This window comes from Esox lucius, chromosome 10, assembly GCF_011004845.1.
Source record: "Esox lucius isolate fEsoLuc1 chromosome 10, fEsoLuc1.pri, whole genome shotgun sequence".
NCBI lineage: Eukaryota > Metazoa > Chordata > Actinopteri > Esociformes > Esocidae > Esox > Esox lucius.
In genome coordinates this window covers 19,114,399-19,131,968 of record NC_047578.1, presented here as the reverse complement: position 1 = coordinate 19,131,968, position 17,570 = coordinate 19,114,399, and the positions used below count along the sequence as shown (strand labels likewise).

The 17,570-nt window shown below is 41.3% G+C and overlaps 1 protein-coding gene across 1 annotated transcript in view; it reads left to right on the top strand.

The window, feature by feature from the left end:
* The window catches only part of LOC105028040 (venom phosphodiesterase 1), a 29,031-nt gene extending 18,862 nt beyond the window's left edge, over positions 1-10,169 (top strand). Inside the window, exons 19-25 of the mRNA XM_010900478.4 lie at positions 5,441-5,486; positions 5,754-5,908; positions 7,923-8,058; positions 8,226-8,303; positions 8,531-8,663; positions 8,867-9,020; positions 9,762-10,169. Coding sequence (XP_010898780.1) covers positions 5,441-5,486; positions 5,754-5,908; positions 7,923-8,058; positions 8,226-8,303; positions 8,531-8,663; positions 8,867-9,020; positions 9,762-9,935 — 876 coding nt within the window. The 3' untranslated portion in view covers positions 9,936-10,169. The remainder of the gene's footprint in view (positions 1-5,440; positions 5,487-5,753; positions 5,909-7,922; positions 8,059-8,225; positions 8,304-8,530; positions 8,664-8,866; positions 9,021-9,761) is intronic.
* Positions 10,170-17,570: the final 7,401 nt, after the last annotated feature.

Genomic DNA, 17,570 nt, shown 5'->3' with positions numbered 1-17,570 from the left:
GGTTCGTAACTGGCCTACACCCTCGACAGTGAAGGAGTTAGAACGCTTCCTGGGATTCGTCAATTTTTACAGATGCTTCATTAGGAATTTCAGTGCAACTGTGGCCCCAAAAAAGCCAGTCTCCCCAATGGACAGGGTCCGAACGCGATGCCTTTGATGCATTAAAATGCCTGTTCACGTCGGCTCCCGTTCTTTGTCAGCCAGATCCTACACTCCTGTTTGTACTGGAGGTCAACACATCAGAGGTAGGGGTTAGGGCTGTCCTCTCTCAGCGGGTGGGGACCCCTCCAAAACAACACCCCTTTGCCTTCTTTCTTTTGCTGTTTCGCTGAGAGAAACTATGTCGTCGGTAATAGAGAGCTTCTGGCCATACAGCTAGCCCTGGAAGAATGGCATCATTGGTTAGAGGGAGCTCACCATCCATTTCGGGTCCTCACTGATCATCATACTTTGGAATATCTACACAGTGCCAAACGACTGAACTCTTGATAAGCTCGCTAGGCCATATTCTTCACAATTACACAATTAAAGAAAAATATCAAGGCTGATGCCTTATCCCGCCAGTTCGAGCCTCCTACCTGTCCTTCTATCCCAGAAACCATTCTGCTGTCCTCCCTGCTCTAAGTGTATTCAGTAGCAGGTAGAACGTCATGTTGAAAAAATGCTGATGACAAGGCAATGCAAAGTATGTAGTGAAGCTGAAGTATAAGATGTATGCTAAAATAATCAGATGTAAAGTTGATTCTAGGATATATGTGATCCTGTCCCTTACACATTCCACTGGGCTAAGCCACTGTAAGGAAAGGCAATGATGCAAGATCTGATAGAGACATTGTTTTTCAGTGGAAAAGGAAAAGACAATGGCTACGTTCAAGGTTTACAGTGGATATAAAAAGTCTACACAACCCTGTTAAAATGCCAGGTTCTTGTGATGTAAAAGAATGAGACAACGATAAATCATGTCAGAACGTTTTCCACCTTTAATGTGACCTATAATGTGAACAATTCAATTGAAAAACAAACTGAAATCTTTGAGGGGAAAAATAAAAAGTAAAAAACTCACAATAACCTGGATGCATAAGTGTGCACACCCTTAAACTAATACTTTGTTGAAGCACTTTTTGATTTTATTACAGCACTCAGTCTTTTTGGGTAGGAGTCGATTAGCATGGCACATCTTGACGTGGCAATATTTGCCCCTCTTCTTTGCAAAAGCGCTCCAAATCTGTCAGATGGTGAGGACATCTCCTGTGCACAGCCCTCTTCAGATCACCCCACACATGTTCAATTGGATTCAGGTCTGGGCTCTGGTTGGGCCATTCCAAAACATCAATCTTCTTCTGGTGAAGCCATGCTTTTGTGGATTTGGCTGTGTGCTTTGGTTCGTTGTCATGCTGAAAAGTGAACTTCATCTTCAGCTTTCTAATGGATGCCTGAAGGTTTTGTGTCAAAATTCCCTGGTATTTGGAACTGTTCATAATGCCCTCTACCCAGCTGAAGAAAAACAGCCCCAAAGCATGATGCTGCCACCACCATGCTTTACTGTGGGTATGGTGTTCTTTGGGTGATGTGCAGTGTTTTTTTTGCGCCAAACATACCTTTTGGAATTATAGCCAAAAAGTTCAACCTTGGTTTCATCAGACCATAACACATTTTCCCACGTGCTTTTAGGGGACTTAATGTTTGTTTTTGCAAACTTCAGACGGGCTTGGATGTTTTTCTTTTATAAGAAAAGGCTTCCGTCTTACCACCCTACCCCATAGCCCATTCATCTGAAGAATACGGGATATTTTTGTCACATGTAGCACACAGCCAGTCCTTGCCAGAAATTCCTGCAGTTCCTTTAATGTTGCTGTAGGCCTATTGGAAGCCTCCCTGACCAGTGTTCTTCTCGTCTTCTTCTCTATTTTGGAGGGATGTCCAGTTCTTGGTAATGTCATGTTGTGCCATATTTTCTCCACTTGATGATGACTCTCTTCACTGTGTTCCATGGTATATCTAATGCTTTGGAAATTATTTTGTACCCTTCTCCTGACTGATACATTTCAATCACTTTATTTGTGATTAATCAGAGTCACTTTAAATGATGGCAGGTGTGTAATGACTTATATTTAACATGAGTTTGAATGTGATTGGTTAATTCTGAACACATCCATATCCCCAATTATAAGAGGGTGTGCACACATATGCAACCAGGTTATTGTAAGTTTTTTATATTTCATTTTTTCCCTTCAAAGAATTCAGTTAGATTTTCAATTGAATTGATCACATTATAGGTCACATTAAAATTGGAAAAAGTTCTGACATTATTTATTTTTGTCTCATTCTTTTATATCACAAAACCTGGCATTTTAACAGGTGTGTAGACTTTTTATATCCACTGTATATTATTTTCAATGGCTTTGAAACTTGCCTGTTGGGGCATCTCATTTCACATGATAAAACCAGTGGGCATGTACTTTGTCTTGGCAGGCCTTACAGTATGTTGACCCACTGTGACATTGCAACAAAGTAGACGGTTGAGTTTGTCTTGGCAAGCCTTCTGTTAACCTACTGATTAATGTTGTTACATTTGCAGTCACAAATCTACACTCGGTTGGTGCCGGTCCCTGTCCATGATATTTGAAAGTGGAAAGAGTAAGGACGCTGAATTCGACAATTCATTTAGAAAGACAGACAGCGGATTTCCAAAAACGCAAATCTGACAAAAATACTAGATGAAAGCCATCAGTGGTACTCTCTTAAGAAATAAGATTTTATACCCAACATTAGATTAGAATGAGCTGTACATTGTCTTTTACACAATTAATATGTCACATATTTTAAGGTTCAGCTATCACAAGATGGGTTTGAAATATTTTACTATACAATGTTATTGCCTATTTTTCGTTGCAGAATTGTTCAAGTTCTATTGAGTTGGATGGGGACCTATAGCTATTTTCAAATCTTTCCACTCTTTCTGATTTGGATTGTGGTCCAGGCATTCACTGTGCCACTTCAGGACATTTACTTTTTGTTTTCAAGCCATTCCAGTATGGCTTTGGTTGTATGTTTGGGGTAATTGTCTTATTGGAAGATGAATGTTCTCTCAAGTCCCAGGTCTCTTGCAGACTTCAACAGGTTTTCTTCCAGGATTTCTGTGTACTTTACGGCCTGCGCTTTGCCCTTTACAGGTGCTGGTCATAAAATTGTATTATAATCAAAAAGTTAATTTATTTCAGTAATTCCATTCAAAAAGTGAAACTTGAATAATTTATACATTCATTCCACACAGACTGATATATTTCAAGTGTTTATTTCTTTTAATTTTGATGATTATAACTGACAACTAATGAAAACCCCAAATTCAGTATCTCAGGAAATTTGAATATTACTTAAGACCAATAAAAAAAAATTGGCCAACTGAAAAGTAGTTGGGGCTCCTTTTGCCTGAATTACTGCAGCAATGCGGCGTGGCATGGAGTCGATCTGTGTCACTGCTCAGGTGTTATGAGAGCCCAGGTTGCTCTGATAGTGGCCTTCAGCTCTTCTGCATTGTTGGGTCTGGCGTATCTCATCTTCCTCTTCACAATACCCCATAGATTTTCTATAGGGTTAAGGTCAGGCGAGTTTGCTGGCCAATTAAGAACAGGGATACCATGGTCCTTAAACCAGGTACTGGTAGCTTTGGCACTGTGTGCAGGTGCCAAGTCCTGTTTGAAAATGAAATCTGCATCTCCATAAAGTTGGTCAGCAGCAGGAAGCATGAAGTGCTCTAAAACTTCCTGGTAGATGGCTGGGTTGACCTTGGACCTCAGAAAACACAGTGGACCAACACCAGCAGATGACATGGCACCTCAAACCATCACTGAATGTGGAAACTTTACACTAGACTTCAAGCAACGTGGATTCTGTGCCTCTCCTCTGTTCCTCCAGACTGGGACCAGCAAAATTTACTTTCATCAGAGAACATAACTCAGCAGCAGTCCAGTCCTTTTTGTCTTTAGCCCAGGCGAGACGCTTCTGACGCTGTGTCTTGTTCAAGAGTGGCTAGACACAAAGAATGCGACAGCTAAAATCCATGTCTTGCATATGTCTGTGCGTGGTGGTTCTTGAAACACTGACTCCAGCTGCAGTCCATTCTTTGTGAATCTCCCCCACATTTTTTAATGGGTTTTGTTTCACAATCCTCTCCAGGGTGTGGTGATCCCTATTGCTTGTACACCTTTTTCTACCACATCTTTTCCTTCCCTTCGCCTCTCTATTAATGTGCTTGGACACAGAGCTCTGTGAACAGCCAGCCTCTTTAGCTATGACCTTTTGTGTCTTGCCCTCCTTGTGCAAGGTGTCAATGGTCGTCTTTTGGACAGCTGTCAAGTCAACAGTCTTCCCCATGATTGTGTTGCCTACAGAACTAGACTGAGAGACCATTTAAAGGTCTTTGCAGGTGTTTTGGGTTAATTAGCTGATTAGAGTGTGGCACCAGGTGTCTTCAATATTGAACCTTTTCACAATATTAAAATTTTCTGAGATACTGAATTTGGGATTTTCATTAGTTGTCAGTTATAATCATCAAAATTAAAAGAAATAAACACTTGAAATATATCAGTCTGTGTGGACTGAATGTATAAATTATACAAGTTTCACTTTTTGAATTGAATTACAGAAATAAATCAACTTTTTGATGATATTCAAATTTTATGACCAGCACCTGTATCTTCACAAGCTTTCCACCCCGATCCAAAGAAACATCCCATGCCACCACCATGCTTTACAATAGGGACGGGGTTCTCAGCATGATGTGCATTGTTAGACTTGAAACCAAAAAATTCTATTTTGGCTTCATGACCACAGAATCTTATTCTACTTAGTCTCAGAGCCTCCTATGTACCTTCTGGCAAACTAGCTGGACCATAAGATTCCTGTGTTCCACTGTTCCAGTAAGGCCATTTGCGAAGCACCCTGACTATTGATGCACAGCTGTGGAACACTGTACTGTAAATCTCTGCTGTAGGCCTTTTGGGGACATACCCAGCTGGTGCCCTTTTCACCTAGATACTCAGTTTTTGTGGAAGGCCTGTTCCAGACAGTTTCACATTTGTGCCCCATTCTGTCCATTTCATCAAGGGGAATAATAATTAATATCTATGATTTGTCTAAGTAACTGTTGGATTGTCTCTCTATGCACACAACTATCTCACTCAGGGAGACCCAGATGTTTGTAAGAGATGTTAGAACAAGTCATCTGACTTACATTACATAACACTAACACTGCACTTGCACTAGCATGGCCATGCTCTCCATTATTGAAATAGTTGAAATAGAGACATTCCAATGATTACTTCAAACAATTTCAGATTTGTTGTTATATTTTTCATTATTCCCTTTAATAATGGACTACTGTGCTCTGGGGGTTATTCAATGCTTTGACATTTTCTTATATTCTTTAACTTTTTTCCAGAATGGAACAAATCCAAATAGTCGTCTCAATCTTACAGCAGTTGAAGGTAAATATTAGAGAGAGACTATGAACCTATTTTTCTCAGAATATTTGATTGATTAACAATCAGTTATTATATCAGATAATGGGTTCATCAACTTGCTCATAACTTCAATAGTGCAAAAAATACTGCTCTTCCACAAAATGTCCTTGTTGAACTAAATTAACTGGTTTATATACTGTAGGTCTACATATTATGCTTCATATAACATGGGTAGGTGAATTGTGCAATATCAGGATTTATTTTCATTCACATCTATGAATTCACTTTCAGTGGCTGCTGCTGAGCGGAAGCACACTTTGTTTGGCAGACCAAAAATGTTGCAACCCACTGAAGACTACTGCCTACTGTATCATCATGGCTTTGTCAACGCCTATAGCAAGAGATCACTGATGCCAGTATGGAACTCATTCACCGTGGAAAAACCTGTAAGAAAGTCATTACCTTTTCATCCAAAGTTCACTATTTTTAGATTTCACATGTAATAGATCAAATGCTAATGATTAGACACATTCGTTAGACCTCTGGGCCAAATTCTACAGAACAACAACATTAATCACCATAGCTAAGCAGATGAAACTCAAAAATACATGGCTCTCCAACCGTATGACAACTGCTCAATAGACTCACTGTGTCACTGTATAGAGCACATAAATACCTGGATGAACCAAAATAGTCTACAATTAAACCAAGATAAAACAAAGATTATTGTGTTTGGCAACAAAAATCAAGTATTTAGTAAAGAGCTGGATTCTCAGGCCCAAAAAACCAGGGACCTAGGGCGTAATCTTGGTGTTCTGATAGACTGAGATCTCACAATCAACAGTCATATCAAAGTGGTCACCAAAACAGCATTCTATTATCTTAAAAATATGTCCAGAATATAGGGCTAACTGTCGTGAGGTACGAGGGTAGCGAATGCGTAATGGAGAGGCAAAAACTAAAGTAACAAAATAACACAGACAAAATGGATAATGTTCTTCTCTTTATCCAACAAAAAACACAGCACCACAGGGTCACAAACTACATGGACAGAGTATCCTGTGAGGCGCTGTTAAAATGAGAACACTATAGACATTATAACTGCTAACTGAAAACGGGTGTTTGGGGTGTGCTGCTGCCTTTTTTTTCAGCCCCAGCCATTTGCTCCAGCTCCCAGAGAAGGAGAGAGCATGCAGCAACACGCAGAGCAGCCGTCACAGCTGGACTCCCCAAAGATACTATAAAACAGCTGCAGCTCATTCAGAATGCTACTGCTAGAATGCTAACCAGGACTAAGAGAACAGAGCACATCACTCCGGTTCTTAAATCTTTGCACTGGCTTCCAGTCAGTTACAGAATGGATTGTAAGGTGGTGCTTTTAGCCTATAAATAACTGAATGGTTGAGGCCCAAAATACATTTCGGCTATGTTCGAAGACTATAAACCGAGCTGGGCTCAGATCCAGTAGAGCCCAGAGTCCAAACTAAACATGGCGAAGCTACATTTAAAAGAACATAGAATCTTCTTCCACTTAGTCTCAGAGCCTCCCACGTACCTTCTGGCAAACTAGCTGAACCACATGATTCCTTTGTTCCACTGTTCCAGGAAGGCCATTGGCGAAGCACCCTGACTATTGATGCACATCTGGGGAACACTGTGCTGTAACAGTTTGAGTTGCTGTAAGCCATTTGGGGACCTTCCCGGCTGGTGCCTTTTTCGCCAAGATAGTCTGTTTTTTAGCCTATAAAGAACTGAATGGTTGAGGCCCAAAATAAATTTCGGATATGTTTGAAGACTATAATCTGAGCAGGGCTCAGATCCAGAGTCCAAACTAAACATGGCGAAGCTGCATTTATCAGTTATGCTGCACACAACTGGAATGAACTACCAGAAGATCTTAGACGTGCCCTAAACGTATCCATTTTAAAATCTAGGTTAAATCTAGGTTTTTTCACATGCTTATGACTGAGTGCTTTAACTTAACCACACTGTTAGCCTTACAGCTTTTATAGCTTCCTCATGGAATCTACTACAGATCTACCAGTTTTGTTTTTATTTTATATCTATTTTCTTATTCTATGTTTTATTTCTATTCTAGTGTTTGTTTTCATTCTATTGTATTTTTATCTTTTTCTTTGTAAAGCACATTGAATTGCTTTTATGATTTGTGCTACATAAATAAACTTGCTTGCTCTGTGGTAAGAGTCTTCAGCTTCAGTAAGTCAGGACATGTCAGCCACCGCAAAAGTATTTGCATCAAATGATATAGTCATGCAATACCTCTCAGATATCATCTACACAGGATGACTGACTCAAGACTTGTGATAAATAATGATTTATAACAATATTAGTACAAGGAACAGAGTCTTTCCTTAGTCCATAAAAGGATGTGGGTGGAGACATGGTCTCCGGGAAGGACCTTTTTAATAAATCCTAAAAATCTTTGTTTGTATCCTTTAGGAGAACACTGACACCTTACCGGGAGTGACTCCAGATTGCCTGAGGGCTGATGTCCGCATCCCTGCCAAAAAAAGTCCCAGATGTGACCAATATGACAAAGCTGGGAACATTACCCACGGTTTCCTCTACCCTCCCAGTACGTGTGATGGTTCAATATCAGCCTTGGACAAAAAAAAGCAGACGGAAACTCACCAACCTTCCCCTAAAATAATTACAGACTCAACCAGCTATCTAAATAATCATACTTGTGATGTCATTGAGGCACTTATATTTCATCTGTATTATTTCTAACGCAACACCCAGATCTGCAAAAGGCAGGAGAGGAGGAGTATGACGGCCTGTTGATGAGCAATGTTGTTCCAATGTTCCCTGAATTCAAGAGTATGTATGCACCTCAAAGACTTTGCTTTCTTTCATCCTTATTCCCTTATGTGCCTCCCCTTATTTCACACATTTCTTGAAATTCAGCCTGGCTCTCAGCTTCACTTAAGCTTGACTTTCTACCTCTCACCCTTATTTGACCTCTCACTGCTTTGGTAAAATGTATGAACCTGTAGAAAACTCCAGAGCATTTGTATCATTATTAATAGTTATGTTTCTTCTCATAGGGATCTGGGATTACTTCCAGTCTACATTGCTGAAGAAATATGCCAGACAGTACAATGGCATTAATGTGGTGACAGGCCCAGCATTTGATTACAACTATGATGGCCAGTTTGATTCTCAAGACCAAATACAACAGTGAGGTTTTGTTTGTCATGATAAGAAGGGTCAATTGGATGTTGTAAAATGGGAAATATTCCAAGGAAATGACCGGAAGCAAAGTTAAGAAATGTCACAAAAAGCAGTAATAAAAGATGTTGTTTGGTCAAATGTGTGTGGGGCAGAGGTTGCCAATGCTGTCCAGTCTTAACCATGTTTTTTTCTTTCTTGCATTCATTAAGGTTTGTAGCAGATACAAATATTCCAATCCCAACCCATTACTTTGCAGTCCTCACAAGCTGTAAGGACTCACAACCAGTCAGCAGCTGTAACAATGAACTCCAGACCGTTTCCTTCTTGATACCACACAGATGGGACAACTCAGAGAACTGTAATGTAAGCCAACTAAATGAACAAAACTAATACGGAACAATTAATCAGCAACAACACTAACAAGATAAACTGAACAAGTCTGAATCTTCCAAGTATGGTGCAGTGGTCTTAAGTAACAAAATATACGCATCATTGCAAGAGTTCTTGATTGAAGCATACCAGCTGTTCAAATTGGCTCAGCACCATCTGGGTACATGATCAGGATGTTGGACAGGGTAGCCTTACAGTACCTCATCATTCTCCCTCCGCACGTTGTTGGGAAGCCTACTTGTGGTGGTTTACCAAACAATGTGCTTGTCTTTAAGCACATACAGTACTATTCATAAGATTCATAAGACTAACCTATTCACTTTAACAGGACAGTGAAGAGGCCGTTGCCTGGTATAGGCACCTGCATAGTTACTGTCTACAGACTCTTTGGTTACTTAAGAGCTGTAACAGAAAACTGTTATTGTACTAAATATATGCAATCAATTATGTACGTTCGTCACCTTGGATGAGTGTCGGCAAAATGTATAAAATGTAAAAAGAAAACTGTAAAATGACTAGAGCTTCCACAAATGATTTGTATTAATGCATGTCTGAGATTCTAGATTTCCTCTGACCTTCTACAGAAACATGGCTTGGTTTTTCTTTCAGTGGTCATCTAGTGTACCTTGATGTGAAATGGGTTTAGGCAGCAGCACTGAAGGAGTAAGAGATACAGTATGTGTCCCTGATCCACTTGCTGTTATACATTCACAGAGCCGTGACACTGCATCTCTTTGGGTCGAAGACCACCTGTGGTTTCACCAATCACGTGTCAGAGATGTAGAGTGGATCACTGGATTAGATTTCTATCAGGGAAGCACCAGGCCTATCTCAGAACTTCTACGGATAAAGACGCGCCCCACTGCTGCCATTCACAGAAGGCCTTGAAATGATCTTTAATATGCATTTAATTTATACATAAACATAAATATTAAATAGCAAATGTTTGAAACAGCAATGAAAAAAATACTAAATTGTAACAAAAAGAGACTTGACAGCCTGTAACTAAAGTAACTAAACAGACTTCCTTTTTGTTTTGCCTGTGTTCCGATACATTAACTAAACAGACTTCCTTTTTGTTTTGCCTGTGTTCCTATACATTAACTAAACAGACTGCCTTTTTGTCTTGCGTGTGTTTCCCTACAAAGTACAAATAACACAAACCTACTGTAGATTGTCTGCTGGTAAGATCATAACATTACTATTTGGACTGCCTATCTATGTCTTGCTTATGTTTGATATCTATAGCTTTTCTAAGTAGACTGCTTGTTGTGTCGAATTTGAGAAAGTATAATCACACATTTCCTAGGTCACAAAGGTCCACATGGATTTTTTACTTCATTGGCCTAGTAACAATTCCCCATCTTACACCACTCAAAATTGTAATTGTTGTTGCAGATTTTAAGCATTTTTTGCATTCACATTTTCCAGGTCAAATGTGTTCAAATTAGTCAAATCCCAGCAAATTCCAATATGTCTTTTGCTACTCTTTATTGATCTATCAACTGACACTGATTATGTCCGTTAAATAATAAAATGTGTTATGATGAGATACAGTCTTACTGTGAAAATATCATACCAATGGAGAATACCAGGGAAGATGAGAGCTGTATAAATTCCGGTGTGCTTACAATTCTGTAATGCTGCTTCCACTGAAAGACCTGTTTGGCTGTTACATAAACAAATGTTAGGTCAATGAACTAATTATAGCTAATGCAGTATATCCACTCAGTTAAACCCTCCCATGCTGGTTTTGTTATCTGCTGGCATAGAACATAGAAACACTACAAGAACTTCTCACCTCTTCTCCATTTTCCTGAACTGAAGTTGGGCTTTTTTTTGGAACAAAAGCTTTGGAGCCCCTATTTTCCTGAAGGAACTGAAAATAAATCATTTTATTTTGATTGTTGGTTTTAAAACACAGATTGGAGGGCTTCTGCAAGCAAATGTAATGTTTCTGAACCTATTTTAAACGAATCTATGCAATGTTTAGCTGTAGGACATAATTTTATGCTGTTTCAATTTGAGTTTTACTACATGTTCTGCTCTCTTGGGCAGAACTCTCCAGGGCCCACTCGAATAACAGATGTCAAAAACAGTAACAATGTTTTTTATGACCTAATGTCCCCAGAAAACTGTGCAGAAGCACAGATGTTTGGGTTACTGTGGGTGCTAGGTTAAGATATTAAACATTAGTGAAAACAAAACTTGATCATATTTATGGAAACAAAACAGAAAATGTGTATCTTGGATGAAATGAAAGTCTATGAAGATGATTAGGAAAATAAAGTTCCCAAAATAATCGCGAGGACTACTGTTTCAGGGCTAAATCAGAAGCCTAAATAGGAATGAATGCTAGTGTGCGGTGTTGTTTCAGAGCTATCTTGTGCACTTAGTTCAGAGATTTATTTTTAAATTGATTGAGGGAGACAAGCAATCCCAGCATATTTCAAAACCAGCAGATTAGAACATGTGTGCGTTTTCTCTAGCCAGGCGCTGACAAATGAGCATGAAACAGTATTCAACATATACTGGAAAAACAACCAATCACTGCCAAAAGGGGTGAACACTAAAAACCTTAATGGGATATGAGTGCATTTGTTGTGGTTACACTACAATTAGCTGAGAGTTACAGGAATGTACAGTATTGGTGTCTGATTGCTCTCTTGTTAAAATCTAATAGAGATCTGGGAAACTCCACAGGACAAGGGTTTAAACACAAAACAATGCTGGGAAAAAGGCAATTAAATGTAAGTAATTAGGAAACCCAGTGCTGGTTTTAAAGAGATCTATTCTAAATCGTACGGAGAAGCCTTTCTTCCGACAAAACCAACTATGGTCGTCTTGTCTCATCTTCACCCTGTTTTTAGAGATAAATATTGTATTTACCTGTAATTGCAGATTTTTTCCTTGACATGATAATTTAGAAAATATGCAGTAAAAGGTCTAGGTTAGTAGTCTTCGCGGTAATGGAGAAGTAATAACTCGACGGAGCCAACAGAAAATAATGCTGCATATTGAAGTAAAGCTTTAGTTTTTCAGCCCCACTGGACTTTCTTGAGCCTATAGTAAGGAGGGCAAGGTATGAGGGACTTCATTTTCTGTAAACTGTGAAAACAATAAGATTAGCCATAGTTTTCAGAGATATCCTGCACAGTTTCTGACAGATAATCAATAATAAATAATAACATGTTTGTATCAGTAATGGATATGTTGAGACACAGAAGAAGAAGGACTATTCTTCAGCATATTAAGAGTTTTCAAAAATTCTGCAAGATTCCCTTTAATATCAAGACGGTAATTCAATAGGACAACGGTCAATAAAGAAATGTAATTTTAATTGTCTATTCTCTTGTACACTGTTCAGCCATAACATTATGACCACTGACTGAAGTGAATAACACTGATAACCTCATCATCATGGCACCTGTCAGAGGGAGGGACATTCTGTCCTCAAAATTGATGTGTTAGAAGCAGGAAAAATGGGCAAGCGTAAGGATCTGAGCGACTTTGACACGGGACAAATTGTGATGGCTAGACGACTGGGTCAGAGCATTTCCAAAACTGCAGCCCTTGTGGGGTGTTCCCGGTCTCCAGTGGTCAGTACCTATCAAAAGTGGTCCAAGGAAGGAAAATAAGTGAACCAGCGACAGGGTCATGGGCGGTGAAGGCTCATTGATGTATGCGGGGAGTGAAGGCTGGCCCGTGTGCTCTGATCCAACAGATGAGCTACTGTAGCTCAAATTGCTGAAAAAGTTAATGCTGGTACTGATAGAAAGGTGTCAGAACACAAAATGCATTACGGTTTGTTGTATATGGGGCTGCGTAGCTGCAGACCAGTCAGGGTGCCTATGATGACCCCTGTCCACTACCGAAAGTGCCTACAATGGGCATGTAAGCAACAGAACTGGACCACGGAGCAATGGAAGGTGGCCTGGTCTGATGAATTATGTTTTCTTGTGCTCCACTTACCTGGAGAACACATGACACCAGGATGCACTATGGGAAGACGGCAATCTGGCGGAGGCAGTGTAATGCTTTGGGCAATGTTCTGCTAGGAAACCTTGGCACAAAACCTTGGTTACTTTGACACATACCACCTACCTGAGCATTGTTGCAGACCATGTGTAACCTTTCATGGGAACGGTATTCCCTGATGGCATTGATAATGTGCCTTGCCCCAAATCAAAAATGGTTCAGGAATGGTTTGAGGAACACAACAACGAGTTCAAGGTGTTAACTTGGCCTCCAAATTCCCTAGATCTCAATCCAATCGAGTATCTGTGGGATATGCGGAACAAACAAGTCCGATCCATGGAGGCCCCACTTCGCAACTTACATGACTTAGGGATCTGCTGCTAACATCTTGGTCCCAGATACCCTAGCACAACTTCAGAGGTTTAGTGGAGTCCATGCCTCGATGGGTAAAGGCTGTTTTGGCATCAAAATGGGGACCTACACAATATTAGCCAGGTGGTCATAATGTTATGGGTGATCTGTGTATACAGTGTTTAATGTTATTTGTTTATTTTTTTCTATTATGTACTGTATATGGTTCGGTGTATTGTCCTCTTGCAACTGAATGCCTCTGGCTAGGTCATCATTTTAAAGGTGCACTATTGGTTCTACAACCTCATCAGGATCTGACACTGTCACCACTAACTATGAGCATACTGACTGGACTGAAGCAGTGTCACTTCCAACTGTCAATGCTGGAACAATGAACACAGATTTTTGTTTCAGATGGGATAAAGTTCATGAGCCTTTTCCATAACTATTGAACACAAACAGCTAAACCTATCTATTGTGTTAGATGTTTTGCCATATTTCAGAGACTCGCTGATGGCTAACTAGTGAACATGAAACTATAATTGTGCTAGCTTGCACTAGCTGTAACAATAATATGCACACTCTGACCAGTTTTCACAAGGCTACATCAAGTTAAAAGGCAATATAATTGCTTCTTCCGGGCAAATGTCGCTTATGCATTAGGTTTGGTAAAAAAACTAAACACAATTCACATTCGTTTTTCTTTATATTTTGCAGAGAACACCAGGTTGTAAAACTATTTTCCAGCAGGAAATGGAATCAAGACTTTGGAGAAACCTTCCTAAAACCTATCTGCTCTCATACAAATAAAATCAACAAGAATATCAAATTATTTTCTACGTTGTAGTCTGTGCATTGTCATATTCTTGCGTTGCTTCCATATATTTTTGTTTTTGGAGTGCTCAGTGTAGGCTACATGAACCCAAACAAAGCTTGTCATTGGCTTTCACCTCACATACCTTCCAGGAAGTACCCACCTATGAACATCCCCAGCTTCTTTGTTTTACTTGCAACCATGGCAGTGGGGGTAGTGTCAGTCCTGACACTCTGACAGAAACTGTTTTTTTATGTTAATGGATGATATGTATTTTTATGGTGTATCAGCTGTTTACACTTTGACTCATATTCCATGTGTAGCAATGAGCCTGTATTACCACAATTGCACAGAATGGTAATTCCATGAAACAATGAATCATAGAGTAAATACTACCAATCATCAATGCAAATTCTTTATATCCCAAAATACATAGAATATGATGGTGCGTGTACAACGAGTGCATTAAAGAGAGGCAAAAAGGAATTAGAAACAAAATAGACGATTGCAATCAATAGTTCTTCTTTCACCTGTTCTTTTAAAGTTCTTGACAAGCGCACCAACACGGTCACGACAGACAAATAACAATCTGTCAGGGGCGGTGGGTGAACAACAGGATATAAACACAACTAAAGAGTGATTGGAAAGAAGTGCGTCCTCGGGATGAGCTGCCGCCATCACTCTCCTGCAGGTGGCTAGCACACCGGTGAGGTGGAGCGCTGGAGTGGAAGGGGAGCCGCGGTGCCACGCGGAGCAGATGTCACAGAATCCATACTGTATATTTACAAACTGGATATTCTAAAATATATCAAATCTAGATATTTAGAAACTTGCTTGCAATAACTCCACATAAAATGGAATGAACAATGGTCAATATCCCTACCGTCACAGTGTTGTAGGGATTGGAAACAGACGCAGGAAATATGATAAGGGGTTTTATTTTCCCAACACAAATTCTAGTACTCGCAGCTTGGTGACATGGAAATAATAGCAAAAAAGGCACAAGGGAAACAGAGTCCATTGTAATCAGTGGGAACGGGAAACAGATGAGTGTGATAAACATCTAACATCACACAAGTTGATTATAATGATGCGAATGTTGGTGATAGTGACAGTGCTACTAATTGCAAACTAGCAATGTTGACCTCTTGGCTCCTCAAGAAAGCTCTGGAACCTACAAAACCTACTGGAATCTTCTGTCAGGATGTGTAACAATATTAGGAGTTTATTTTACATTAATTACTCATTTTGGATTCCACACCAGAACCTACCCTTTATGGTCAGTTTGGGCCATGACAGGATCTAAGGGCATGTACCCAAAGAAGGAGCAATGATTTCTGAGAGAGGTAGGATTAAAGGATTTGTATTATAACTCTTAAAATTTTAAATGATTCAATTAATATGGTGTTAAATCACTGATTGCCTTAGTATTTTTATCCATATTGGAAGAACCATTTAGAAATCACTGGAGGATTGGCCGGCAGTCGAAGGCGGGGGCCTAGACAACCCGATCCCTGGACACAGGAAACTAGCTCTATGGACGTGGAACATCACCTCGCTGGCGGGGAAGGAGCCTGAGATCATGCGTGAGGTTGAGAGGTACCGATTAGAGGTAGTCAGGATCACCTCTACGCACGGCATGGGCTCTGGAACCACAGTCCTTGAGAGAGGATGGACTCTTCACCACTCTGGAGTTGCCCATGGTGAGAGGCGGCAGGCTGGTGTGGGTTTGCGTATAGCTCCCCAGCTCTGCCGCCATGTGTTGGAGTTTACCCCGGTGAACGAGAGGGTCGGTTCCCTGCGCCTACGGGTCGGGGATAGGTCTCTCACTGTTGTTTGTGCCTATGGGCCGAACGGCAGTGCAGAGTACCCAACCTTCTTGGAGTCTCTGGGAGGGGTGTTGGAAAGTGCTCCGACTGGGGACTCTATCCTTCTACTGGGGGACTTCAACGCCCACGTGGGCAACGACAGTGACACCTGGAGGGGCGTGATTGGGAGGAACGGCCCCCCTGATCTGAACCCGAGCAGTGTTCAGTTTTTGGACTTCTGTGCTAGTCACAGTTTGTCCATAACGAACACCATGTTCAAGCATAAGGGTGTCCATCAGTGCACGTGGCAACAGGACACCCTAGGCCATTGGTCGATGATCGACTTTGTTGTCATTTCATCTGACCTGCGGCCGTATGTCTTGGACACTCGGGTGAAGAGAGGGGCGGAGCTATCAACTGATCACCACCTGGTGATGAGTTGGATCCGATGGCGGGGGAGGAAGCTGGACAGACTGTAAGGGTCTGCTGGGAACGTCTGGCCGAGTCTCCTGTCAGAGAGATCTTTAACTCCCACCTCCGGCAGAGCTTCGACTGGATCCCGAGGGAGGTTGGAGATGTTGAGTCCGAGTGGACCATGTTCTCCATCGCCATTGTCGAAGCGGCCGCTCGGAGCTGTGGCCGTAAGGTCTCCAGTGCCTGTCGAGGCGGCAATCCCTGAACCCGGTGGTGGACACCGGAAGTAAGGGATGCCGTCAAGCTGAAGAAGGAGTCCTATCAGGCCTGGTTGGCTTGTGGGACTCCTGAGGCAGCTGACGGGTACCGGCAGGCCAAGCGGACGGCAGCCCGGGTGGTTGTGGAGGCAAAAACTCGGCTGGCCTCGAAGAGATTCTGGCAAACCGTCCGGCGGCTCAGGAGAGGGAAACAGTGCCCTACCAATGCTGTTTACAGTAGAGGTGGCCAGCTGTTGACCTCAACTGGGGATGTCGTCGGGCGGTGGAAGGAGTACTTTGAGGATCTCCTCAATCCGGCCGTCACGTCTTCCATTGAGGAAGCAGAGGATGAGGGCTCAGAGGTGGACTCGTCCATCACCCGGGCTGAAGGTTTTGTACATATTCCCCCCCACCCCCATTTTAGGATTGCAAATTGGACAATTAGCGTCACAGCTGTTTGTCATTAGATAATGTGTTTGCATCATTAATCAAAGCACAAGTCAAGTCTTGATTCTAGACTTTACATTTGGAGATGCTCTAACAACATACCAAATACAGTGGGGAGAACAAATATTTGATACACTGCTGATTTTGCAGGTTTTCCCACTTACAAAGCATGTAGAAGTCTTTAATTTCTTACGAAGCCACTCCTTAGTTGCCCTGGCTGTGTGTTTCAGGTCATTGTCATGCTGGAAGACCCAGCCACGTCTTCAATGCTCTTACTGAGGGAAGGAGGTTGTTGGCCAAGATCTCGCGATACATGGCCCCATCCATCCTCCCCTCAATATGGTGCAGTCGTCCTGTCCCCTTTGCAGAAAAGCATCCCCAAAGAATGATCTTTCCACCTCCATGCTTCACGGTTGGGATGGTGTTCTTGGGGTTGTACTCATTCTTCTTCTTC